This window comes from Athene noctua, chromosome 17 (genome assembly GCF_965140245.1).
Source record: "Athene noctua chromosome 17, bAthNoc1.hap1.1, whole genome shotgun sequence".
NCBI lineage: Eukaryota > Metazoa > Chordata > Aves > Strigiformes > Strigidae > Athene > Athene noctua.
In genome coordinates this window covers 7,032,349-7,052,585 of record NC_134053.1, presented here as the reverse complement: position 1 = coordinate 7,052,585, position 20,237 = coordinate 7,032,349, and the positions used below count along the sequence as shown (strand labels likewise).

The 20,237-nt window shown below is 52.9% G+C and overlaps 1 protein-coding gene across 3 annotated transcripts in view; it reads right to left on the bottom strand.

Moving 5' to 3' along the window:
• MMP17 (matrix metallopeptidase 17) overlaps positions 1–20,015 on the bottom strand; it is a 69,013-nt gene extending 48,998 nt beyond the window's left edge. For 2 of the 3 annotated variants that reach the window (XM_074921057.1, XM_074921059.1), the window contains exon 1: positions 19,470–20,015. In XM_074921057.1, the coding sequence (XP_074777158.1) occupies positions 19,470–19,598 (129 nt within the window). In that variant the 5' untranslated portion in view covers positions 19,599–20,015. Of the gene's footprint in view, positions 1–10,382; positions 10,530–11,695; positions 11,769–19,469 lie in introns of those variants that run through there. The other variant, XM_074921058.1, reaches the window with a different exon arrangement.
• Between the last annotated feature and the right edge of the window lie 222 nt (positions 20,016–20,237).

The following is a 20,237-nucleotide window of genomic DNA, read 5'->3' as shown; positions in this document are numbered from 1 at the left end:
GCCTTCTGTCCTACAGTAAAATGGGAAATTAAAACGTATTCTGAAGTAAAACCCGATTTTGCTGGTAGTGCTAATGAAACCACAGCTGTCATTAAACTGATAATTTTGGGTGCTGACACCAGTCTAAACTGGGGCAACACAGCAGCAAAGCATTTGCAGCTGACCGTGCCAAACAAGGAGCAGGCAGCACTTCATCTGAACGATCACCTGGATGATGGATTTCCTCAAAATCCCTCCCACAGCCAAACCCAGAGCATTTGCTGATGTCTGTAAGGGGGTGCTCTGGATCGCCCCGGCACTGCCTGCACCAGCCTGCTGCATGGAGGGCCCGATCCAGCCTTGTGCAGGCAGGCTCCAGGCAGTGGTTTGTGTTTTGAAGTGCTGCTGGCAGGGCTGGGCAGGCTCTGCTGCTGGCTCCTTCCCACCCCCATTCCCAAAAACCAAAGGGTTGGCTGCTCAGCCCATCCCTCCAGCCCCATTTATAATACAGCTACGAGGTGTTGCTGCAGGATGAATGAACTCCCATTTTTGAAGCCCTCTGAGATCATCAGATGAAGGTCCTACAGCCATGGCACATCACCCTCTGCTCCTCCCCACGCTTTCATCTGGAGTGGCAGTGCTGGGACCCTCGCGGGAGCAAACAGCCTTTGCAAAGGGACTTTATCTTTCCTGGCAGGAAACTCTGAAGGCTTAGAAGGCAGCAAGGGAAATTTGTACCGTCAAAATCAAAGCTGCAGTAATTAACCAGGAGCTTCCTTTGTCCCAGAGAGGTGGCTCACAGAGAAGTATTTGTGAGCGGGGACATGAGGTTATGTCTTACACGGGGGACTGTGCACACAGAAAGCAAAAACTAATCCTGTTCCCCAGCACACTGCACCAACCCCATGGCTGCACAGGGTCACGAGGCTGCTGAGCCACATCCCTCTCCCTCATACAAGTGCATCCTGACAGTGGTGAGGCCCTGGCACAGGTTGCCCAGAGCAGCTGTGGCTGCCCCCTCCCTGGCAGTGTTCCAGGCCAGGTTGGACGGGGCTTTGGGCAACCTGGGCTAGTGGAAGGTGTCCCTGCCCATGGCAGGGGGTTGGAACGAGATGATCTTTAAGACCCTTTCCAACCCAAACCATTCTATGATCCTCACCCTGCTGTTCCAAGTTCATCCTCACCCCACAACTCAAAACTTATGCTTTCCTTACTCAAAACTAAGAAAATCTTCCAGAAAGAGGGGGAAAAAAAAAAAAAAAAAAGGCAACTTCTAAAGCACTTCCAAGTCTGATGTACAAAGCAGCATCGATCTGGGCTGTGCTCAGCCCTGGGAAAGGCCAGCTATTGTCTTCCCTGACACCCAAGAGCCTTTTCCATCGATTCACCTCTGTGGCTGACATCCGCTCTCCATATTTCTATTTGTTCCAGTGATGGGTTGCCAAGGTGTCAAATTCAAATAATTTGAATTTCTCACCTAGTGAAAGATACTCAAGGTTCAAAATTACACCTTGACCCAGTTAGGTCATTTTGCAGCAATTATCACCAATTCTGTGATGGAAGATTGTAAGAGTTCAGAGGAGAAGAAAAAAATTGCTTGTCCTTTCTTCACCTTGCATACAAATGAAAAACAAAAGTGATCATCTTGCTCTTGACACAACCATGCTTTAAAGAGCTTCACAAACATCTATTTCCTCATTTGGGCTCACACAGAAGACATATTATCTCTTTTAAATATGCCTTCTCCTTGGCGGTGCACAGCCTATCCCCTATCTTTAACATTTTAAGAAGCTGCCAAGTGGTTATTTGCAAAACTGACGTTAGGAGATGGATATAATCTATTTTAAACCTCAGCAAAATTGGCCAGTTTCATGAGGTTTTAACATACGGCTGAATTAATCAAGTCACACAGATTATGAAATGTGAAATGCAGCCCCCCCAGCTCTCCACCCACATGGGAGCAATTTGGAAAAAGCCCAACCATCTCACGGCACAGAGAGAGAGAAAAATAATAATAAAGCGAATGGTTTCTGACACACACCGTCTTCCTGAGCGGTGATGCTCTCCCTAACAGAGCGTCTCTGTCTTGTGAGACTTCCACTGCAACTTGCCTTTTTGGCATCACCACGCTCTGCTCCTTTGGTGATGGAGCCCAGGGAAACCAGGAGCAATGTCTTCAGGCTCTGTACCCACCCTGTGCTGCCTCTTCTGCAGCGGGGCTGGATTCAGCCCTTCCTCTCCTTTCCCAGATGCTTTGGCTACCTCCTGCCTCTCTCCCTGTTGCCTTCTGCATGGGTACTGGCACCACAGGGTCCCCCTCCCCAGGAAAGGAGCCCCTTTGCTGGCTGGAAGCAGCATCACCCTTTCAAAGGGAAATAAATCCAGGAAAAGGCTTTTCCTCCAACATTAAAATTCCAGGCTTCTCTGTCTTACTTGATCTTATTTGTGAGGTCTTGCTATTCAGTCACTTGGAGACTTTTGTTTATTGCCTTGTTTTTCTTTTGTTTTAAATGGTTGAAGTTAGTGTTTTAACTGAGAATGAGGCCAAAAATATTGATTCCCAGGCAAAATTGCCTGGAGCTGTCTACGGTTTCCATCTTTTGTTAAAGACACGGCCCACGTGAAGCACAGTGCCTGTGCAGGGATGGGTGGATGCAACGTCGCACACGGAATGCACCTTCCAGTGCTCGGGCCGGGGAACATGAGCAGAGCAAAGCTGTGCTGTGCTGCTGTTAGCAAGGGGGTTGCTTGCTGGATTTGGATTTTTGCATCTGCAGCTGCCACCCTCCATCAGGCTCCCTGTATGGGCAGCTGCACGTTGGTGGTGGTCACCAGAAGTGCTCGGAAAGCTGATTCTCCTATGTGCCACCGTGCGGCAGCTCTGGATGCTTTACTCAAAGCTGAGGCTTTGCTCGGGACAGGGGACTCACGCCAGGCAGCCAAGCCCCAGGCTAATGCCAGCAAAACCCCAGCAGCACCGGCTCCCACCTGGGCAGTTCAGCTGCTCCCGGGAGCAGCAGCAGGTCCCAGTCCTGGCTCATCCCCCAGGCACAGGGTGACTTTGATTCCCAGTGCTGACCTGCCCGGGCTGCTGGCTGCCTGCCTGTCTTCTGGCCCTGCCATCAGCAACAGGCAAAAGCTTCTCAGCATGTGCCTCGTCCTGTAGGACCCGTACCAGCCAGCCCAGCGCGGGTGCAGTGGGCAGCAGCAGATCCTCAAAGCCAGGCAGCTACTGCGTAAATTATTCAGTGCGTCAGCAGCTGCCGTGAGTGGGGGAAGCACAGGCAGGAGCAGCAGCACAGCCCCCTGACAGCATGGAGGGGGCTTGAACAATGACCACATCACCTACGGGAGCTGTCAGGTGCATCACCCAGGGTGTTGGACCCATGGAGCAACTCAGAAAATAAGGTGGAGGTTTCCAGAGATGGTAGGAGGGCAGCAAGGGGACCCGGGTATGCACCAAGAGGGGGTTTCCTCTTGTGCCCCATCACCCCCTGGGCTCTTCTCCAACAGAGCGAGTTGGTTTTGAGAGCAGAGGCAGCAGCTTCATTCCTATGGACACCTTTTCTCAGCTGCCTGAACTGAGAGGGGATTTTCAACAGCACCAAACACGGCCTGCACAGAGCTGAATTCAGTCCTCCCTCATGCCTGGCACCCCCAGGACAGGCAGCATCACCCAGGCACCGGCTGCTATGCCAAGCCAGGAAAGGCAGGATGCGGTCTGAATGCAAACACGCTGGGGACAAGAAGACAAATGGCTCTGGGGGAAATACGATGACCTCCCTGGCAGTGTCAGGAAACATTTGTCAAATGGCAGAAGTCATTAGCTGTTTTGCTGCTCACCTACTGGGAACATCCCATTGCTGGTGATGCAGTGCTGGTTAATGCAGACCTGACAGGGCTTGTGCTGCCGGAGCCAAGGTCAGCTCCCTTCTTCAGGTGGCAAGAGCCAGGTTTGCCCAGCACAGACTTGGCCACTGGTCCAGGCACCCCCTGCTCTGCCCCTGCCTTGCTGATGGGCACAGCAAACCGAGCTGTGCCAGAAAAACCTGCCTGACTTCTGGTATCCCTTTTGAAGGAACACCCATTGCTCATTTTTCTATAAAATCAGAAGATTTCAAGGCCTTTTGCTAAAGCAGGAAGACTACTGCAAGCCTATCACAATGGGTGGGAAGCCAAAGACTTGAGCAAGTAAAGGACTTTCTTAAAACCCATGAAAGTCCGACCCATAACTTATCCTTTGGGACAGATTTAGGGAGCGCTGTGCCGAACTGCACTGAGCATAAGCATCCTCTGGGGAAAGCCACTTGCCTCCTACACACAGCAGAGCAGGAGCAAGCCACCAGCCGTATGTCTGAAGGAAGGAAAGCAGATTTAGTTTGTGCAGTGGTTGAAGTTTGCCCACCAGCAAACCCACCCAGCTACCGAGATCCGGCAGTGGGGATCCGCCTGCCTTGCTGCCCGGGTGCCGCTGGGCCAGCCCTGGGCTTTGGTTTTGTGAGGGTGAAGGTGTTCTCAGCAAAAACAAAAACCTGAGAAACCATCAGGTGAAAACCCTGCTGCTCCTTTCATGAGCGCAGGTGTGGGATGGGGATAGATGAGAGCTAATACCAGGGCATGCAGATAGATTTATACAAATACTTAAATAAGAGCATATACTCAGGCACTTAACATAATTTAATACATTGCAAATAACATCCCACTGTAAACTCAAACCACAGCAGCAATTATTTTCCAGTGCTGCCATGAGACCAGCAGTCCCACGAGCTCCCAAATTAGCTCCAGCAGCAGGAAGATGGTCCAGTGGATGCCGGAGCCTGGCCCCTGCTGCGGCCAAGCACTCTCACGAGAGGCTTTTGCTCTGCAATTGCCTTAGAATAAGGGGAAAGGAACTGAACTAAGTGCACCCATGACCAGCAGTGAAATGTTACTGTCAAGGGTCCTTTGGGAAAGTCAGTGAGGCCTCCACTCCACTCTTAGAAAAAATGGCACAGATATCTGGACTAGCCAAAAAGGGTAGAGCGAGAGATGAAGGAGGTTAATCCAAACCCAAGTGTGACCAAGGGATGCTGAGACACAGAACGAATGAGTGAACTCAGGCGTTGTGCTGCCCTGCCAAGGTAAGCTTTAAATTTAGCATGACTGCATTAAGACGTGCTTGAGATAAGATGCATTTTCTGCATTACATCTGAAATGTGAAGGGGAGGTGGTACCCCCAAGAAGGGCAACCATGGTGGGGGGGATCTGGAGGGGTTCAGCAGCATCAGACCCCTGCTAAACCTCCTCCTCCAATGGGAGATGGTGACCAGCACCTCAGCAGACTCCCGGATACATTTGCAGTACTCACATCCCTTACTCATCTCCAGCCCAAACTCATCTTCCTACATAAAACAGCAACATGCACCTGGAAGCTCAAAAAACACAGTGCTGGGAGTCTGTGAAACGAGGCAGTGAAAATGAGCAAGAGGCTGATTCCATGAAAGCCACGACCATCCCCTCAGCAAAGAGGCCACTTATCTGTGGTGCTACCTGCAGCAAAGGAATAAAGAATTGCGATGAAGTGAAGATGCAGTTTCTCTTAGTGGGTCCTGAGCCTCCTTCTGCATCAACACAGGTGAGTGTCAGTTGAGTCACCAAACCAACTTTTGCAGGCTTGCCTTCCTGGAGAAACCTCTCCTGCAAAAGCAGCTTTAGGAGGAGAGAAGAAAGGGCTGCAAAACGCACGAGTGAGCAAAACCACACGGCGTTGCCTCCGCAGCCTCCGCGGCAGGGCACCGCTGTCAGCTGCCTTGATGGAGTGCTGCTTTCACACGGCAGCCCTCCTCCCAGACAACATTTTCTCTAGAATGGAGCTGCATGTTAAAAGTCAGTACATAAAAAATATTTAAGCCTTGCCTGATCTTAACACACCTTCCCTCAAGCGCCAAGGAAATTCTCAGCCTGCCTTTTTTGCTCCTGAATCCACAGCAGAGCAGGGCAGGTCCCTGCTAAGCCTCCCCTGCCCGCCTCCCCCCCATCCCCCCAAACCCAGCTAGGGTTGCAGCACTCCTTCCCCTCCTAAAACACTTCCATCGCTTTCAGCTGTGCCCGTTTCTCTTGTCCTGGACTCTGATGGTGGGGGTTTTGGGGTGCCCAGCCCTTCCCTGGCACACGTGGGCAGTGATGGCCAGGGATGCCTTGGGTACCTGATGCCTGCCACAGGCATGAGTCACTGGCATCACAAGCACAGCACACTGAAATCAAGAGTTAACATTAAGAGTTAAATTCAAAACACAGGGAAACATCACTAGCACAAGGCTGGAAATAAGAAAAGGCTGTCAGAGATGTGAGTGCGGGGACCAAGCCCACCTGGGTGCTGTTTTGGTAGGGCAGAGGGGAGAAACAGGATCACAGGGAGACCCTGAGAGGGTGGAAAGGGTCCTCCAGCCATCACTCAACCAGATTGTGGCAGTTTTTGGTCCTCCCCATCCTGCCCAGAGCTGTCCCCGGAGGCAGGGACGGTGCTGGGGAAGCCCTGCAAGAGCCCCTCAGCCACGCCACGTCGATTCACATCATGCTGGCTGCCGGGCGCTCTTCTTCCCCCTCCTCAGCAGTCTCCCCAGCGCAGGGCTGGCAGGGCACCAGGGAAATTAAGCAGGCGATTTCTAAAGCTGAGAGAAAAGCAGCCATCTGGGCCCTAACAGACAGGTCGTTTAATGAACAAAGGGAATTTTCTAGAGAAGCTGGAGAAATGCAACAGTCTGAATAAAAGAAGAGGTAACCCCTCCGATCCATCCAGAGGCTGCCGTAAGAGAGAAGCTTTCAGGGAGTGCTGAATACAGGGGTAATGCCCTGTCCTGTCTAACTGCAGGATGAAGCAGGAGATGGGCTGAAGCAGTGGGAAGCTGGAAAGAGGAGGGTGGGCTGGGGGAGAAGTTCACATTTTCTGAGCCACAGAGGTGGGGCAGCCACCCCGGCAGCCCCCTCTGCCTGGGCACCTACTTCTGCACCTTTGGGGATAGATTTACATCACTAAATCCCTTAGGAGATTTTATGTACCCTCATCTTATCAGCATATTCCTCTGCAGAAAGCATGATTACTGCTCGTGTGACAGACAGAAAACCCAGGCGACTTTCCCAGGTCACAGCTCCGAAGTTCAGGGTACAAACCTGGCACCCTTGTCTCCACCTTGCACATCCACCACCAGCTACAGACACCTCCTCTTCTTTCTGCTCTTCCTTGTAGGAAAATCATCATCACTCATAATTCAATTCGCGAGTACTTTCTCACCCCATTGTTTCATGCTCTGGAACATTTCATAACCTTGTTCTGCACGCTCGAAGGCAGCGCTCCCCCTTCTCCTGGGGCTGGTGAGCAGGTCTCTTTTGAAGCTCTTCCAGGTTATTGAACTACTGTGTTAATGCAGCTTGTTTCCCATCAGCTGAGGGCAGAGTGCTGGGGACATCATTTATTTTCCATGTTTATTTATGTCAGCAGAGTCCTTAAAGGATTTCTTTGCAGCTGCTTCAGTTGTTGCTCTTGCCGAGGTTACCTCCTGCCCTGCCGCGTGCCAGCAAGTCAGGCCCAGGGAGACTGGAGTCCACCAGCTTCCTTCAGCTGTTTTGATGCCGTGGCAACAACTAATTTATGCTTCTTAATGAGAAGCAGATTTGCTCTTTCATTCTGGCTTATAAGCCCTTATGTCCCTTGAAGGTAAGGCAAGCTGATCCCTCAGTCAAACACCCCTATTTCTGCACGGTCCCCAAAGAAGGGCTGGTTCTGTCACCTCCTCTGCAGATGCCTTGAGCATGTCCCATCTGGACTTTGAGGATACGATCACAGCAGAAAGCAGTGTTGCCCCCATGACATGTGAGTTGTGTCCACACACCCCCCCCGGGAACGAGCTTGTCCTCCAGGATGATGTGGATGTAGACCTGTAAGCCCTTGAAAAATGGAGGTTTGGGATTATCTCAACAGAGCAATTCCCTCTGCACCTCTCATCCTCATGGAGGAACCAACTAGGTGCCTATTTTACTCCACCTGCCACTGCCTTTACTATTATTATTTCTCCAGGCTCAGTCATGGCTGCAGATGGTCACTTTTTCTTGCTCTAAACAATATATGGCTAATTTGCAAACTGAGATGACCTCCTCTGCACCAGCCCCTGCTCAGGGCTCCACACCAGCCCTGATCCATCACCCACGGATGATGGCCAGACCCTGTGCCCTTGCTCAGGCAGTCCAAGCTGGCATATCACCCTGCCCCCAGCTGCTACCCAGCAACTTCCCTCTCTTTGGAGCACCTCGAGGTGATTTTCTGGGGAACTGGCTGCCAATTAGTTTTCTCTTTAGAGTTCAAGGCTACCCCAGAGGAGGAGAGCATGCCCTATCAATTTCCTCTGTCCTCCTCCCAACCATCTGGGCAAAGAAACATTTGTTATTTTGTGACAGATCCCTGCAGAGGCCACTCAGGCATCCTACCTTCTTGCACAGCGGAGCTGGCAATTTTGCCAGAAACTCTGCTTTAAAGGGTTTTGCAACATTAATTAAATTTCTGCAGTTGTATCAATATCTCTTGGCTCTGAATAAGATCTGAGCTTCTCCGAGCACGTGAGGAAGGGCTCAGCTCCTCATCCCTGTTCAAATCTGGCTCTGAAGAAGTCTGGCTCCTGAGACTGAATTCCCTGGGTGTAACATCAGAAATACAATACTGTCCCTCACCAAAAGAAATGAATTCAGGACTGTCAGGGTTCAGACATAGGTATGGGTCTAAATAGCTGAGAGATGAGCCCAGAACTACAAAAAAAAGCAGATGTCCTTGCCCAGAGAACCGATTTCTCTAAATAGACAAGCAAATAGTATCTGTGATCACAGACAGGCATGATGCAGGAGGGACAGTGAGTAACCCCAAGGACTCCAGCTGAATTTAACACAAAGCTCTCTCAACTCCTGCTTCCTTCCACCCTTCCTCAGGCTGGCACTGATGACCTCCACCAGCACAGCCAAGTTTTGTAGACAATGTTTTCCAGGAAAGCACAGAAGGAAGAGGAGCTGCCAAGCCTGTGAAATGCAGGAGGCAGGCTGGTTTTAATAGTTAAAAATCTTCAGAAATTTTAACTAAAGACTGCTTTTTCAGGAAGGGGATATTAATAAATGAGCTAGGAGGGAAACATGGAGAAGATAAGGAGAACCTGGACTCGGGGAAGGTGTGAGACTAGGACTTCCCGAGCAGCAGAGCTAGATCCCCTGCCTGAGCTGTTCCCATGGTGGAGGTGGGAGATGGGCTAACGGATCACTGGGGTCCTGCAGGGCTGGGAAACTAGAACAGAGGATGGAAAACTGTCTGACGGTGCCAGGCTGGCACTTCCTACACAACATAGCACGGTTTCTGGCAGCTATTACAAAGGGGCCTGGAAGCGAGGCGGTTGGTGGGGTCAGAAGACGCTTGGCATCATCAGCTTTGCTCCAGGGCAGCTGTTAATCATCGCCCTCTGCAGCCGGAGCTGCCCGGGTGCAACGGAGGGGTGGTGCTGGGCTGTGAAGGCGAGAGCTGGCCCGTTGGCACTGCGCTCCGGCGGGCACGTTCACCCGCTGACATTTCTAGGAGGTGGCCGAAGCGGCGTAACGCCTGCCGGGGAGAGTGGAGGAGCCACTGCAGACGGGTGACAGTGGGTCTGAGCCTGCTCTGCAGCTACGGGAGATAGCCGGGGGACTCAGCGCCACGGCACGCTATTCCAAGGAGAAAGTCAAGGTTTGTGTAGCTATTGATAAAGGTGTTTGCTTCGAGGTAGATGGCAATTGCTGCAGAATAAGAGCAAGGAGGCACAGAAGGCACTTTGCAAACTTTATCCACTTAAAGCACGGACTGCTGTCACCACGCAGGGATTTAGCGACCAGAGGTTTGCACCAAGGGGCAGGATTTGAAAGCTGGGAGCCCCAGCCTCCCAGGCTAAGTCAGTACCATTTCCCTCACCCTCGATTAATAACAGCAATAAAAAAGGCACTCGGGCAGCAGCTGGGCAGGGCACACCAGAGGGGGAGAGCCCAGCACCCCACCCCACTCCCATGAGTGGGTTTCCAACCTCCATCCCCAGCCCAGCACCAACATATTTTCTCGGATATTTTCCCAGTTTCCACAAGAGGGCACCGGCACGACACCGACGGGGACGCACCGGTGTCCCCGAGCAGAGCGGGGGCCAACAGAGGGATCTCACCCCGGGGTTTTGTCTGCAGAAGACATACGGTTGAGGCCCATTTCCCAGGAGAGCTCCCTGCAAAGGCTGGGAGTGGGGAGATCTCAGTTCTGGAGCCCTGGCTATTGCAAACAAACCCCTTTTTGTCAAAAAGGTGATTTTCTGAAATAACACTGAGGGGCTGTGGGGAGGGGAACGGTCCTACCCTGGTGGGTGAGGAAGGGCACCCACCATCACACATCTCCTCCAGCCTCTGCACCCCTGTGCACAGCCCAGGCAGGGAGCATGAACCCTCAGGAGCTGCTCCTCTGGGGAGACGGCTTCATCCACAGGGCACTGTTGGGCTCCTGGCAAACCCTGATGCAGGCAAAGACCTAGCTGGAAAGAGAGAGACCAGTGAAAGTAAACCCCCCCAGGAACAGAAGCGTGGAGGAAAAGAGCCAGCCCAGCTCAGCAGATGGGCTTTGCACAGCAGATCTGTGGGGCACACACCCACCCCAGCGTGGGGATCAGGAGCAGACCAGTAAGTGTCCAGAAGGCAGAAAACACTCCAGGGCATCACCTGGGAGAGCTGCATCCCACAGCTGTAGCCAGGGCAGCCCAGCTCCCAGAAGTTCTCCTCGTTTCAGTGCCTCTGGTTCCCAGCAGCGTCACAAGCGGAGACAGGACTCGGCGCTGCCAGGACCCTGCCGAGGTGCAGCCCAACCACACACCAACTGCCACCAGCGCCCACAAAGCAGCATTCACACTCATACCACTATGCTGAGCAAATACATCGAGTGCTTCTTCCTCCACTACGCAATCCTCCACACTGCCGTGGTCTGATGGGGAACAAAGCAGCTCTTCAGAGCCGAACGCTGTCTAGTGCTGATCCAGCAACCGCCTCTCACGTGGAGCCCCCGGGAGCTGTACCTAACCCCAGCGAGCTGCAGTGATGGTGAGAGGACTCCATGAACACCACCTAACTGCAGACAGGACTGGATACCCTTCACAAAGGGAAGCCTTTGACTATGAGAGACCTGGTGCCCAGAGCTCAGGTCATGTTTTAAGTGAGCGATGCAGTTGCTTGGTCAGCAACTACATCTAGTACCTCAGAGCCTGGCAGATCAGGCACTTGGCACTCCAGGTTTTAGGCAGAGAAAGAGAATTTTAGTATCTTCTTGAGTGAGTTTTTTAACCCAGGTGAGCTTGTAGAAGACTACTCAAATCACTGTTGCCCTGTTCACCACCCATACAAGACCCTGGAGCGTGACAGCTGATCTCTTCTAGATTATCTTGATCTTGCTGGACACTGAGTGAGTGCGTACCAAAGCACAAGGTGTATTAGAAATGCCAGAACAGCAACAGATTGTCTGATGGGGCTGTCATTCTGTCATGAAATATGACACGCATCCAGCCCAGGAGGAAGAACTGGATTGCTGTACACTTTAGTGTCAGCTGAGGCCATGCAAGATTATTCCTCATTTCAGAGTCTCATTGATCAGACCTAGAGGATACATTTCTGCAGCATAAACAAAATGTGGCAAAAGTCCCAAACCACCTACCTCTCTTCAGCTGTGCCTTTATATAAAACACGTTGCCATTCCACAGGCGCGTCTATGAGAGATTTCCCTTTTGTGAACCCAATTTCCTTTCGCTTTTGAACAAAAATGCATCTCTGACATGAAGGATGTAAAGGTAGAGACAGCATGGCTTGGTACAGAGCAACAGGGAATTTGCTGAGCAGTGACAAAAAAAAGAGAACAAACAAGAAAAATAAAAGTCAATTTAATGCAGAGAATTTATCAAAGGAGCAAAGATGCTACTTGAGCAGCACCACTGACTGCCCTTCTGTTGGCGGACGTGCCGGAGGGACACTGTGAGCACGAAGAAGCAACAGCAGTGACAAAGTAAACACAAGTAACAAGGTGGGAACAAGCCTATGGGCTGGTGGGAGCTCCCCATGCTCCCCACCACGTGTCCTGTCAAAGGTGCAGCCTCGACCAAGCACAAGCTAGGACATAACTAATGTTGAGTGGATGTAATATCTCTGGAGGACATCCCACATGGTGGGTTCAAGAAAAACAAGAGAGACTGCTTTGTTTTTCTCTTGCTCCGTGACTAATGACACCTGACACCCTTTCCCAAAAGCTGAATTCATCAACTCCAGAGCTTACAGGTAATTAGATCTGGAGTTGTGGAGGGATTGTCTCTAACAGTCATAGTATTGTTTTCCTCCTTGTGATTTCCTTGGGATCCTATAACCAAACTTCCCAGGAGCTACAGTAAGACAAAAGGAGCATTTCCTTCAGCCAAGCAGACCTCTATGTTTTTGGTAATTATAGGCCTTTGAGAAGGCACTGCCTTCAGGGTGGCTGTGGAAGAGCCCGGCCAGAGTCACCCAGCTCAGGGCACTAGGAGTCACAGCTTTGACTTAGAGGGAAACATGAAAATCTATCTTCCAAGATGTACTTCAGCCACAATATCAGCAGTAGTACTTCTGCATATAACAACATCTCACTGAGAAAATGAAGGGTTGGCTGATACATAGACAGTCAAAGCCTGAGAACAAGCAGTATTTTGGAAAGTCTACGGCTGCCAAACAACTGCATGCTTCCTCAGATGAATGTTTCCAGGCTTTCCTCTCAAAAAGAATCCCATGGGAACCCCTTCCTTGCACACTGGTCTTTTCCATCTTTTTATACCATTCAGGTCCCCTCCATGGTTTAGATACTTGCTTGGTCCCAACACTGCTCACAGATCTGCTTCTTCGGCCTCAAAAAAAGCTTTGGACAGCGAGATCCCCAAGGTCTGGCAACAGCCTGTGAAGTTTCCTGTTGATCTCTTGGTAGTCTGCCATCTCCAGCAAGTGGCATTTGTTGAGAAGTGGAAAAATCCAGAGCCAGGTGGTTTGGGATGGGAGCCGTGGGGAAGCTGTATGGGGGTTACACCCCCCCACCACGGTGTAGTACTGACAACCTCTGGAAATTAAGCCAAACCTGTGCATGAAGCAGTCCAGACTTCTTATCTCTTGTGTTTTGGATAAGGGAACCTTTTGTCCTGCATCCCTAAAGAAGGGCGTGTGTAGCAGGCAGTGTAGGACACACCTGAATTGCAGAGCAAGCCCAGGACGTAACAGCAGTGCCTGGCCTGTCGGGTGATCTCCAGCAGCCAGGACCTAAACCACAGGAGATGCCAGTGGGGGTTTTGTTAAATGACAAGATGATATAATCCAAACATGTCCATCACCTTCAAGCAAGGACCCTGTGACACAGGTAAAATTGCTTTTGTTCACCCAAAAGATCAATATTGTCAGGATGAAATAATATGTCAGCCAGTGTGAAAAACTCCGTCTGACCACTGACAGTCAACAGGCAGAAAGCTCCTCTTGAAAAAAAAAAATGTTAAAAAAAAATCCTGAATATACAGCCACTTTCCAAATCACTGTATTTGGACTGTTCTCACCAGGAGCTGTAGATCATCTCCAGATTTCTTGGAAGAACGATTTTCCGTGCACATGGTTTATTCTGATGCAGGAAATTCCTCAGATTTAATCGGGTTGTTTTCTATTATATCATCATGGCTAATCAAACTGCCAGAGTCCCATCTGAAGACCACACTCCTTGATGAATATCAGCATTTATTCCACATCAGTCACGGCAGGACTTCCCTCTGAACAAACCCGTTGTCAAAGGCAGTTTCTCATTACACTCATCTAAAACTCTCTGGTCCTTCAGCAGCTTCTTCCCCTCGCCCCCGCACGCCTGCTTTGTTTTGCACTGGATTTAACTTTGCATATGTGGTTTGGTGTGGTGTTTTTTAATATAACATCAGATCTCTTAATTCTCTGACCCAGAAATCAGAGACAATCCTCATAAAAATCTGGGACAAAGAAGACGCAGCTGCACGCGCACAGCAGCAAGAGCTTCTGAAACTCCCCAATCTACCCATTTAAAGTGATTTTGATTAAAGAAAGCATTTTGAGAACTGTTGCTGTCAGATCCCAGGTTATTTTGAAAGCAAATCCTTGGCTTTCAAGTACAGCTCTACTCCGAACAAGACACTTTAAAGTGCAACGACGCAGTGGCCCAGGTTTGCCATCAGCTGGTGATGCGCACCCAAGATGTGAGCGCTTTTCCCTCCCACATTGTCACCTCCACGAGGCCAGCTAGGACCCGAGACCCACGCAGGGTACACGCCTGCTCCAACAGCATCCAGAAATAAAGGTCTCCTCAGCCGCAGCGTGACCTTTCCCAGAGCCGCACAGCCCATTCCTGCGGCACTTTTGCCAATGAGTAAATAATGAGAAATTAGTGCACAGCACTGGTGATGAGTCAGAGGGAGCCACTGCTGGCACTGCTGAACCTGCAAGGACTGAACAGAGTGTCGGAGACATCCAAGCCTCCCCCTCGGTTTCGGGAGTGACGACGTCACCCATGTCACACCCCTGTCACCCCCGTGTCCTCGGCAGGGCAGACGTGCGTGGTCCCGTCGGTGAGTCACACCCGGACACCAAACCGGGAGAGTCCTGCTCAATGCCAGGCAAGGGGTGGGAACGTTCCACATTGCCTCTTTGCAACTTTAATTTAACAAGGGAGAATAACAGACATCGCAGGCCAAGTCAGATAGGTGCACATAGGCAGCAACCTCCCTTGTGAGAGCTCCAGGAGTTTTTAGGGGCAAAAGAAGGATACCGAGGGTACCCTGGTACCACCAGGGATGGCAGGGTCTGGCTTGGGGGGTCCTGCCAGCCAGGAGCTTCTTCCACCCCACAACACTTCGCTGCAGAACCCACGGATGAAGAGCGAGGCCAAGGTGGAAGCTCCCAGCCATGGGGAAGTCCCCAGCGAGACCCAGGGAGGGTTTCGCCCACCTGCTCTGAAGCCTTCCTGAAGGCAGGCTCATTAAAGCGAGTGATTTAGCTTAACCCCCATGGCTAGTTCACACGGCCGGGCCCACAATAGCAGCCAAGCACAGGAGAAAATTGCATGACTGTATCTGGAAGTCTGGGGTGCTCAAATCTGAAAGGGAAGTAGTGGTTCAAACCAGCCAGGGCTTTAATACCAGATTAAATGCTTTCACAGGAGCCTGTCTGTTTGAAAGCTTCCAGCCAGCCTTTTGTGAAGCCAATTTAGTTTGCATTGTACTTTGGCTTCAAGAGGTACCTTAAAATGTAACAAGCAGCCCTTTACTTTTATTTATTTTTTAACATGGTAGCTTAACTTTCTTGGAGGGAATTCATGGACCTGAGATGGCCACTGCTCCACACGGGAAAGGAATGAAGTGCTTTAACGACAGAGGAGCGGAGCAAAGCTCCTCTCTCCAATGCCGTTGGCCTGAATGCATTATTGTTTAGGGAATCTATTGAGCATTTTGTCCTGAAAGACTTGCCATTTTAGAAGGCTGAATGAAGCTCCAACTGGGGTTATCAATTTTTAATTTCCCCATTAGCAGAAACAGAAGGTTATGAGTCTGGTAGTTTCTCCTGATAGAGGGAAGTCTATTTCTATGCAAGGATTTTACTTTGAGGGCTAATTATCCCAAGCCTTGAACCAGGCGGTAAGCCATGTTGCTGGGACACTGTGCCAGACCCCAGGTGCTTAAATGCAGGAATTTAGGAGAGTTCCTGGCTGATCCTGGGGCAGGTGAGAGCAGGAGGGCAGCTGCACATGGGCATTTAGCAGTGACAGCAGCAGGATGCTCCTATCCCCTTGCAGGTGGGAAAAGAACCCCAGAAACTGCAAGGAGGAGCTCGTTCCCCAGGCAAGGGCCAGCTTCTGCTTTGAAATTCGGCACCTGGGAGATGCGGGGCACAGACTTGTAGGAAACTGCTGCTCCACCTGCCCTTCCACTCCCTGATGTGGGGACACAGAGGGACCTCTGTCCTGTCCCCCGAGCCCACCGCAGCCAGCCGGGGGGGCACAGCGTCGCAGGGCTCTGTGCCACCCCAGCTCTCCCCACAAGCGCATCCTTGTCATTCAAATGAGAGGCTGCCACAAAGGCGAGGGCCCTGCCCTGAACAAAGAGCCGCTTGGGACGCGACAGAGGGGGATGCGGGTCCGTGGTCTCCACCGATGAATGCAAATGCCTCCATCCCCTGGGAGCAACTTCTCTGGGAACAACACAGGCGGGCTTTGTGAGCGGGAGGCTGAGAGAGGCATCGCTCATACGCAAGCCCCCAGGAATGCCCAGCAAGCCCCAGCTGGAGAAATGCCTGGGGGGCACGCAAAGACCTTCCCTGTCACCCCTGACCGTGCAGTCAAGAAAAAACAGCTCACAGGGGTTTTTTGCACCCGTGCTCTTGCAACCAAACTAAAACTTTCCGGGCACTGCTGCAATCCTGGGCCACCGATGCCAGAGGCCATGTCCACAAGGGATGATCTCAGTGATGCCACCACCACCACTCTAATGCCAACTCCTGTCCTGCAACCCCAGCACCAGGGCGAAGCATCTCCCTAGGGCACAGTGTCTCCCTCAGGGCCAGGCTTGCTCAGCGTTGGGCATCAGTCCATCCCCAGGACAGAGCTTTTGCCTGGTTCCCAGCATCCCACGGTGCAGCGACTGTACCCACAGACTGTAACGCAGCCCTGTGGGGCAGGAGCTGCCTGCTCAACAGCCAGCTCCATTACAAACCAGCAGGTCTCCAGGTCAACACCTTCAGTGTATAGGCTCCACCATGCCAGGTCTTCTGAAAAACAAAACCTGAAGGTAGACCTCCCTTCAGACCTGCTTCAAAGCCCAGTGAAGTGAGAACTTTTATTACTCAGTTACTACTAACGTATATAAAGTTTTTGCTTCTTGCACCCCTGAGACGCTCAAGCCCAACAGCCATAAAAAGATGCAATTTGTGAACACTAGGCACTGTGGTGAGGAGGGGTTGTGGGGTTTACAGTAAAGGCAGCAGTGCAAAATGCAAAGTAGTAAATCTCAAAAGCAACGTACTAAACTTCAAGGGAAACACTCAAGTCAAGCTCTGTTCCATCTGCTATTTTATGCTCTCTTTTTTAGAGCAGCTAATGAAGAACAATAAAAACATTAATAATCAAGCTAGATTTATAAACTGGGCAGGATATTCCACTAGTAATGAAATCTGAGAATCATTCAATATTATATTGCTTTGGGCAGCACTCTAACAAGAACTGCCTTTGAATTATAACCCTCTTTATTTTTGCTGAACTTTAATTTGGCCCAGCATCACTGTTTCATTTAAAACAAACCTATAGCGGGACTGGAGTGTAGGATGCAGCTCTGAGGCACAGTCCCGCTCGGCGCTGAAAGCCTCTCGGCTGCAAGGGGGGATTATTTGGGATGTAAAAGCTCTGTTGACATTGTGCTCTATTTGCTGCAGAGAATTGCTGGATATAATTTTCAAAGGTTAGTGGAGCTTTCTATTGCCATGGTTTCATGCTTCCTAGTTTTCAAATATTTGGTTGAAATGCATCACAGATCTTTAATTTCTTAGTTGCTTCATAAAGTGGATGTCAAATAATTCTTAAAGCTCTCACTTCCCACACAGTGGTATTTTCCTGACAAACACCTCTGAAAATACCTGGCATTCCGTGCTCCCTGCTGCTCATTAGAGGGCATAAGCACAAACCTACATTGCGATCAACCCCTTCATGACCCCACCAGCGCCGTCTTGAGACGGAGAGATGTATTTGCCCCAGCAAGGAGGGGAGAAATCATCCAGACAACCTTCTGACATTGTCTACTCTGTACTTCCCAGCCTAAACGGGGCTTGGTCTGAGCACAGGACCCTTCTCCTGCAGTTCACATCTGCACCATCACCATCCCCGGCACCTTTTGCTTTGCGCGACTGCCACAGCTCTTCAGCGTGGTTTTGAGCTACTGCTCAAATCCAGTCCAGAACAACAAAAAGGTACCTTAATGCCTGAAAGTTGCCAGCGATAACTAATAACCCCCCTCAAATATTAACATTTAACCTGTAAAAGCTGAGTGCAGCACGTATGGTAGCAAGGGTAAAAGTGGGTCAAAGACGAAGTTTGAGTCAGATTGATTGGGGCAGAACACACCAATTCGTGAATGAAATATTAATTCCAGCTTTAACATTGGGTTATAGAGGAAAGCAAAGGCACTGTAACGATGCAGATGTGCCTCATTTTTCCCACGTTTTCTATTCTGTTCGGAACGGATGGGGAGAGATAAGCTTTGTCCTTCCCAGCAGGTGTTTGGGCAGGAGCCTGCGAGCGGCCGAGCCTCAGCGGCTGTGTCCTGGCGCACTGCTCCGTGCGAGCCCCGCGCATTAGATAACCCTGCCGTGCTGCAAATCCTCCCTCCCTCCCTCCCTCCTTCACAGCAGCACACAGGCAGCGTTTTGAAATCCGCTGGATTTCAGGGAATTTCTCCAAAGTGGCGGGTCCAGCCCCAGGACTGCTCGCCCACGCCCAGCCCCAGCCGCCCTTCCGACACCCAGGGTTGATGGAGTCGTGGGGTTTCTCTAAGCTACAGCTGGTACCAGCTACGAGAAACTTTTCCTCCTCCAAGAGAAAAGGCTCCATCCCTGCCCTCTCAGAGGAGACGGCGTGAAGCCGTACAGAGCCGCTGACACCGTGACCCGGCCGGGACCTGACCCGAGCCCTCGGCGCCTCCGTGAGGGCGCGGAGCAGCAGAGCCCGGGGGTGCCCAGCCTGCGCCGGCCACCGCAGTGAAGTCAGAGCTCGCCCAGGGCATCCCCGAGCGCGTCCCAGTCCCCCGGCATCGCTCCTGCTCCAAACGTGCCATCTTTATCCCGCTTCCTGGCGGGAGTTTGTGCGGCTCCACCGCAGGCAGAGAGCCCTCGAGAGCTGCCAGCCCCTTCTCCGCGCCCGAGAGATCCCCATCCCCCGGGGGAGGCGGGGGGGCCCTCACCCCGCCGCTGCTGGCCTGGGGGCAAGTTGGGCCACCGCACCGGGGTGTGGGGGGACACAGCGTAGTGAGGGCACAGAGCGCGGGGGGGCTGCGATAGTTACCCCTGTAACCCCGGGGGTGAGGGAGGGGGGACACACAGGGTGCGGTGGGTGCGGGGCGGGGGCACGGGGTGCAGGGAGGGTAAATGGACCCTTCCGTGGGCGCGGGGGGGCACCAGATGCAACGAGAGGCACCACGGAGAGCGAGTGCTGGGCAGGGGGGCACCGGGTGTAAAGGGGCGCCGAGCAGCGGGTGCAAGCCGGGGGGCACTGGCTGCAAAGGGGGGCGCTCCGGGGAGCGTTTCCAGCCGCAGGGGCTCGCCCAGCGCCGCGGGGACCGGCGGTGCCCGGCGTGGGGGGGACACACAGGACCCAGAGAGGCGGGTACCGGGTGGGGTAGGAGAGGAGGCGGGGGGGGTCGCGGATAACTCACAACTCCTCGGGTGATGTCGTCCGCCGCGGGGGTCGGCGCCGCGGGCGCTTCTTGCCACGCCAGCCACAGGGCGACCACGAGGAGCATCTCTCGGCGGCGGGCGCGGTGCCGGGCGGCGGGGCTCAGCATCCCCCCGCGCCCCGCGCCGCCCGCCGCCCGCCCCGGCAGGGCCCGGCCCCGCGCTGGGCTCCGCCGGGCCAACGGGCTCCGCGCCGCATCCGCGCTCCCGCCCCGGGCTGCGGGCGCCGCCGGGGAGGGAGGCGGGGGGCGATGGGGGGGTGACACTCCGCGCCGCTCCGCTGGGGAGGTTCCGCTCCGCTCCGCGCCGCCGGGGAGGTTCGCTTCGGTCCCGCTCCGCGCTGCCGAGGAGGCTCCGCCGCCGGGGCGGCTGATGGGGCGGCGGGTGCGCGGTCACATCGCCCCGCTCCCGCACCCCGCGGAGCGAGAAAGTTGCTGCGGGCGCTGCCGCGGAGCAAAGCGCGGCTGGGCTGGGGCTGTTGCCCGGGGCCGCCGCGGCTCCCTCGCTCCTGCCATGCACCCCTGAGCGCCCCGGCCGGCGGCGAGGAGGAGGAGGAGGAGGAGGAGGAGGAGGAGGAGGAAGGGATGCTAATGAGGGAGGCGGTGTCAGGGCTCCGGCGGGGAGGGGGAGGCACCGCGCGGACTGGCCGCGCCGCTGCGCAGCGCCGAGCACCGGCCCCGGCCCCAGCGCTGCGGCTGGCAGGGGAGGGCAGGGCTCAGCCCCGGCCGCAGCCCTGTCCCCTCCTCAGC